General features: G+C 47.4%; 1 protein-coding gene across 3 annotated transcripts in view; it reads left to right on the top strand.

The window, feature by feature from the left end:
* Positions 1-7,141, top strand: part of Cdc14a (cell division cycle 14A) — a 149,891-nt gene that overhangs the window by 92,819 nt on the left and 49,931 nt on the right. For all 3 annotated transcript variants that reach the window (XM_013349943.2, XM_005357183.3, XM_026784113.1), the window contains one exon: positions 3,588-3,818. In XM_013349943.2, coding sequence (XP_013205397.1) covers positions 3,588-3,818 — 231 coding nt within the window. The remainder of the gene's footprint in view (positions 1-3,587; positions 3,819-7,141) is intronic.

Below are 7,141 nucleotides of genomic sequence, written 5' to 3'. Positions count from 1 at the left end.
AATGGGGATGTTCTATCGGGAACTCACCAAGGCCAGCTGGCCTGAGTCTGAAAAAGCATGGGATAAAACCGGACTTGCTGAACATAGCGGACAATTCAAAGACATTTTAAGACTTTCTTTAGTTTGTTTTTAAAAAAACTCCATCCTATTCTCTTACTTGGAAGTAAGTTGAGCCTTACCTGAAAGATGCACTGGCCCAGGTGCTGGATCTGAGTGAGAGGGGTTTAAACGCTGCCTAGCTACGTGAGCATGGACAGTAAGCCACTCAGGCCTTAGTTATTCTATAACGGTGGGGTTTACCGAGATACTCCATATGGGGCACTTTGTATGGTGCCTGGGGCACAGCAGGTGATTAGGTATTGTTACTGTCATCATCTCAGTGTCCAATACCATATGTTTACAACTATGCCTCAGGTAGGTGTATTAGCTCAACCTCCCATCTACTCCTCATGGACATTCGTGTATAGGCAGAAATCCTCACACCTTGGTGGTAGAGAAACCAGATAGGTATTAAACTTGGCAGGGGCCATCAGGAGGTTGGTTCAAGGGATGCCGGGAACCCACGCAGAGGTTCCCAGCAGCTGCTACAGCTAAGCAGGGCTTCCCATGGACTTGGAGTTCCTACAGAAGCTTTTATTTCCTCACGACAACCCTTTGTCCCGAGCCTGTTGTTGGGAAATTATCTTACCAAGGAAACCAACAGGGAAACAGATATGATTTCCATAAGTAGAAAAGCAATGCTTTCTCTCTGTGTGTATAAATTACTGTGTCCACTCAGGAGATGAGTAAGCTTCTTGTAGCCCGGTCACCCGAATGTTCGCAGGCTGGGATTAGTAAACCCTGCCTTCCAGTTCTGCCTCCATCTTTTGTTGACCATGGCCAAGTTCACCAGCTGGTGCTCCTCCTTGCAGGCCATAGAACCAGTCCCGATAAGTGAACTAAAATGACGTCTGTTGGCCTGCGTGGGGTAACTCACAAATAACAAGAGAAGGCCAGAGAACTAGAAAATGGACAGTGGCCAGAAGAAATAGTGTATCTTCAGGGCTCATGTAGGAGAATGGGAGCCATGCCTGAGACTCCAGCCAGAAGGAATTTTTATTCACGCACTTAAGATTTTTTAAAATTAGCCAACATGGTATTAGATATCATTATGGCATTTTTGAAAGAAGTGTGTTTGAGTAGAGGTGCTTCCCTATCATCCTACCTGCTGGCCCTATACCCCAACTTTCTACCATCTCACCTGCTGTCCTACACTCCAGCCCCCCATCACCTCACCTGCTGCCCCCCCATACCCCAGCCCTCCATCACCTCACCTGCTGCCCCCCATACCCCAGCCCTCCATCACCTCACCTGCTGTCCTGTACCCCAGCCTCTCCTATTACCTCCCCAGTTTCTGTTCCCACTTTCACATCACTGTGCCCCTCTGACGCTCCTTCCTCTGCTTCCTTAGTGCCTCTTTCCACTCTCTCTTGCTCTTCTCTCTGGTTTTCTAGCTTTATTTATACCTCTGTCCGTTTCTAGAAATACAAGTATTCATTACAAACTAGGACCCACAGATGAAAGACAACATGTGGTTTTTGTCTTTCTTAGCGTGGGTCACCTTGCTCAATATTATACTTCCCAGATCTACCCCATCTTTATTTTTTTTTCCTGCAAATTTCATTTTCTTTACAGCTGAGTAAAATCCATGGCAAATTGGTACCACATTTTCATTACCCACTTGGCAGTTCATGGACATTTAGGCGAATAGGGTAGCAACAAGCATGAATGTGTATGTATGTCTGTAGCAGGATTGGAGTCCTTTGGATGTATGTTCATGAGTTAATAACTAGGTCTTAAGGTCGATCTGTTTTTAACTTTTTGAATGACCTCCGTGTGGCTTTCCATAATGGCAGTACTAGTGTGCACCCAACCCCCAGCGAATAAAGGCTCCTCTTTCCATACATCTTCAGAAGCACCTGTTGTTAGACATCTTGATGTCGCCCACACTCAGGCAGGGAATTTGGTACAGAGAGTTTGGCACAGTGAAGGCTAGCAAGAAAGACAGCCATGAAGAGTGTAGTGGGTTCTGGAGAAGGCAGGGAGTCCCCAAAGGCTGGGGATAGGAGGACCAAGGACCATGGAGGCTGGGGATAGGAGGATCGAGGACCACGGAGGCTGGGGATAGGAGGTGCTCAGAGGGAATACCCATTGCTGTGTAGATTTGGGGTTTGAGGAGTGGACACCCCGAGGCTCTGCTGCCAGAGATGATGTCTGGCTTGTGCAGGGCCTGCCGGGCTAAGTTAGGAGTTCTGATGGAAATGCTGTCAGAATAAGAAGAAAGCCTTGCTTTGGTCATCCTATCATCTCTCCTACTTTGAGAGCAAACAGGAAGGATGCTAGAGAAGTAATTTGCATGGAGACCAGCTCACAGTCTTAGAATTACAGAATTACAGTTGAAGGGCTGGCTTGGAGTTGAGAGAGAGAAAATACAGCTGACGGGATGAGCAGGGCACAGAACCAGGAGCACAGTGTGCAACCCTCTGGCTCACTCTCCGAAGCCCCTCATCCCGGTGAACTCCACATGAGGTCATTTATCTGGTCTGCCAAGAGTCGGTGAACCCTGCATGGGTGAATCCCAAATGACTGATAGGTGGTAATTGGTGTCTTAGGAAATTAGTCTTTTTAGCTCCTGGAGTTCCAAGGGCTTACAGTGGCCCAAATTCCCAGTGGTCACTGTGGATGATTGGCCAAGAGTAGATCAGTGGCCCAGTTCCCTCTGAAGCCCCCAAGAATGCTCACTTAGTGGGGGGCATGCCAGGGCAATCTGGAGATTGTCTCTCCCACCATAAAGAAAGTGTCTCCCAAAAGTTACCCTCATAATTTCCTTCAAAATGCTAATATTTTCAGTTGAACACATATCTATTTATGCTACATGTATGATTGATTCTAACAATGTACACACTGTGGGGTGGCTGTCAAATTTAGCACATGGATTCAGGCCAGCACGCTGCTTTTAATTATAGTCAACATGTACACTAGGACATATTCCTCCTGTTTAATGGACCCCTGTGGCCACCATCTGCCCAGATGCTATTGTAAGGAGGTAACTTTGAGAAATCTTACATGCTGTGATTTGGACATTGCAACTGATAATGAGTCATAACGCTGTTTTGTAGGGAGTCATACTGTAGATGGAAACTGTAGCTCTGGCTTCAAAAGGGCTCTAACTATAGATGCAATACATTTGTTAAGTAAAGAACAGTGTTCAAGGAGGAATATCTCCCCAAGTCACCCCAGCACTGCTCAGCACATCTGAACTGCCTTTTTGGGGCTCCAAGGTTGCGCTCCAGGATTCTGATAACAGAGGTTGCTATTTTCAACTTTAATGAACTCTTTCCAATACAGAGAAGGTTTTGTTTGTTTGCGTTGTTGTTGCCTCTGGTGTTTATAGTTCGGTCAGCCGCTGCTTTGCCGGGCCAGCTCCCCTGTGGACTTCACACTCTCCTGAAACAGTCTTACCTCCCGAGAACAGTGAGATTCGAACACCGTACTGTTTATTTGAGATGGACTGCGGCTCTCTGCTCACTGCCCCTGTCTGCCTATAGGTTACCCTCTCCATGCCCCCGAAGCCTACTTTCCGTATTTCAAAAAGAACAACGTGACGGCAATCGTGAGATTGAACAAAAAGATTTACGAGGCGAAGCGCTTCACAGACGCTGGCTTTGAGCACTACGACCTGTTCTTCATCGACGGCAGCACCCCCAGCGACAACATCGTGCGAAGGTTCCTGAACATCTGTGAGAACACGGAAGGGGCCATCGCGGTCCATTGCAAAGGTGTGCTCGAGGTCTCAGGGGCTGTGCTTGGGAAAGGCAAGACCTGCGGGTGATAGAAGACAGCAGGATGCTTTCTTTTGTAGTAGACTTGGGATTTGAGCCTATTTGAATAATCCCTTCCTAAAGGAAGGATTAATCGGATTAATCGCCTTGCTGGTGGCCCGGCTTTCTTGACAAGTCAGAGCTTGTAGTTTTTCTAAACCCAGGCTCTGAGCATTATAAGTAGGGGAGGTAACACCGGGGTGGCCACAGGCTGGAAAGATCATCTTTCCTTTGGGAACGTGTTAAGAGGTAAACGTTGCTGGTCCCTTGTCCTCTTTCCTTTCAGAATTATATTTTCTCCATACTCTTCCACCATCTGATGTTTAGTGCTTCCGTGTTGGAGCGTGTGTGTGTGTGTTCACGCGTGTGTAGGCCAGAGTTCGTAAACAGGTGTGTCTTCCTCAGTCACTCTTCAAGGTGGTTTCCTTTTTTCTTTTTTTTTTAATTTATTTATTTATTGAGGATTTCCGCCTCCTCCCCGCCACCGCCCCCCACCTCTCCCCCTGCCCCCCGATCAAGTCCCTCTCTCCCATCAGCCCGTAGAGACATCAGGGCTCCCTGACCTGTGGGAAGTCCAAGGACCGCCCACCTCCATCCAGGTTTAGTAAGTTGAGCATCCAAACTGCCCAGGCTCCCCCAAAGCCAGTACGTGCAGTAGGATCAAAAACCCCTTGCCCTTGTTCTTGAGTTCTCAGTAGTCCTCATTGTCCGCTATGTTCAGCAAGTCCGGTTTTATCCCATGCTTTTTCAGACTCTTTTATTGTTTTGAGACAGGGTCTGTCCCTGAACTAGGAGCCTGCCTTTTTGGTTACACTGGCTGGTCAGTGAGCGCCAGGAATTCTCCTGTCTCCCCCTCTCGATTTTGGATTATAGGTGGATTACAGTGCCAGGCATTATTGTGGATCCTGGGGCTCTAATCGCAGGACCCCGTGCTTGTTTGGCAGGCGTTTTACTGACTGTTGTCCTAGCTCCCCTCCCTTGCTTTGCTTCAATGGTTTCTCCACCCTCTTCTACCCCGACTCCACCCCTCTCCCAAGTCCTATGTCTTATAGAATGGAGGGTTGTCCCACCTGTTGCTTGATATGGGGATATCTTCCAATTAACTGGTTTAGCTGTGCAAGATTTACCTAGCCTCTGGAATGGACACCCCGATCAGAGTATAACAAGTGTAGGCCTGTTTCAACAAATCAAAATGCAGGATTCCCAGTTAAACTTGAGAGTTGCGTAAACGTGGAAAGCAGCTCAGATTCCGCCGCAGGTTTTCCAGTTTGGCGGTCTCAAGATAGATTTCAGCTGAAATCCCGGGGATGGAGCCTCTAGTTCGCCTCCCGCAGCTCTTCACAGTGCCGCGAGGTGGCGCTGCTCACACGGCTTTGCGTCTACAAAAGGGTTTTTGTTGCATGTTATGCAAATCGGCCAGTAGGTGTTGGGGATGGTACAGTTCTTTTCATGTGCGGAGCGCTGCTGTAACTGCCTTATTCAGACAGTGTGGCTTTGCTTCTGACAGAAATTAAAATACCATTTTGTAGGCCCTTGTTTCTATGTTTAAGATCTGAGTAGGTGGAGGAACTTTGCTGAACATGTGAGCTGTAGCAGCGATGCGAAGCTGCATTCTCTCAGCAGCCTGGAAGTGAAGCGCACGTGGCCCTGGATTTAGGGATGGCTCCCGAAGTGGGGCTGCAGCCACCTTTGATGCAGCTCTTGTGCGGCCCTCCTTCGCGAGGGGTAGACCCTGGCTTGCAGGACAGTCCTTTGGGTTAGGTGATCCGTTCTCACTAGCTTGCTTCGTGGGCTTTCTTCCCTAGGCAGGGAGCTGGCTTGTTCTGAATGTATTTCACAGGCACCCTAAGTTTGTTTTATTGTAACCCTCCCGGCAGGAAGGAAGATACTCTAAATAGAATCTTGTGCCAGCTGCCTTTGGCTCCCAGGCTGTTGAGATAATGGGCCCCAAGAAATTGAATTTTCCGCAGGAATGTCGTGCTGGGAGAAGGAAAAGGCTGAAGCTTGGTGCCAGCTAGGATAGTTTCTCTCTCTCTCTCTCTCTCTCTCTCTCTCTCTCTCTCTCTCTCTCTCTCTCTCATGTATTTCACATCACTTGACAGCTTGTAGGATCAGGGTCACTTTGCAGGTCTTAAGGGGTGACTGAACCTTTGTTCCTCCGCCCACTGAAGCTCGTTGAATATATCTCCTTTTCCGATTTCTACCATCAAATGTATCTTTAATTAGAACACTGCCCAATGGGTGACTGAACCTGGCTCCTTTGTGTGTGTGTGTGTGTGGGGGGGGCGGTGCTGTTGGTCCAGGCCCTGTCTGACCTTAACTATTGTGGTATCAGTATTTCCATATTGTTAAAGTTTGCTCAGACATAAGACAAGGCCCGTGTTTCATGTGTCAGCATAACTCGAGGCTTGTGGATTGTGGTGGTGAAGGTTTAGTAGGAGATGAGCCTGTCATCTCTTTCAAAGTTTCAACGTATAGGTAGGTTTGTCTATCTATCTATCTATCTATCTATCTATCTATCTATCTATCTATCTATCTATCTATCTATCTTCTATCTATAAAATCAGCATTTTTCCTACGAAATTAATTTGGCCTTTCCTCTAGTCAATTGTTTTACTATTACTAGGTCATGTGTCTTTGTGTGCTTATAAGCCATATTTTGGCTCAACAAATTCGAGGGTGAAGGCAAAGCTTTCTTTTTTTTTATTTAAAAAATATTCATACAGTAATTTTTTTATCATTCCCCCCCACCTCCAACTCTTTCTCTATCGTTCTTATCTCCCTACCCACCTACCTTCATGTTCTGGTTCTCTCTCAGGACAACAGGAAAACAAAATATGAAACTCAAAACAAACAAAAAAATCAACAAGACAGAAAAAAAAGTTCAAGCAAAATAAAATGAAATGAAAACTCCCTACCCCCAGAAAAACACGGCCAACAACTTCTGGGTATGGGATCTGCTCTGAGGTGTGGTTAACATATACAGTGAGACTCCACTGGGCTGAACTGATTTCCCTTTGCTGGCGGGTGTCTATTGCAGATAGCTTTTCACTTGGGGGTGGGGCCCCATGTTCACTTCCCCCTCACTGATGGGACCCTTTCTAGCTTGACCGTGTGTGCAGGTCTTGTGACTGATGGGACAACCGCTGTGGGAGGTGCCGGCCCAGCCCCTGGGAGCTCACACGTGTGCCTCAGTCCTTCTTCTGCGGTAGATGGTGCGGAGAGATGCTTTGGAGCACTCGGCCCTAAATGGGATAATTTTTTAATCTCCCCAACCCCCC

Source organism: Microtus ochrogaster, chromosome 21 (assembly GCF_000317375.1).
Source record: "Microtus ochrogaster isolate Prairie Vole_2 chromosome 21, MicOch1.0, whole genome shotgun sequence".
NCBI classification, from domain to species: Eukaryota; Metazoa; Chordata; class Mammalia; order Rodentia; family Cricetidae; genus Microtus; species Microtus ochrogaster.
The sequence above is the reverse complement of the archived record's forward strand: the minus strand, read 5'-3'. Positions and strand labels throughout refer to the sequence as shown.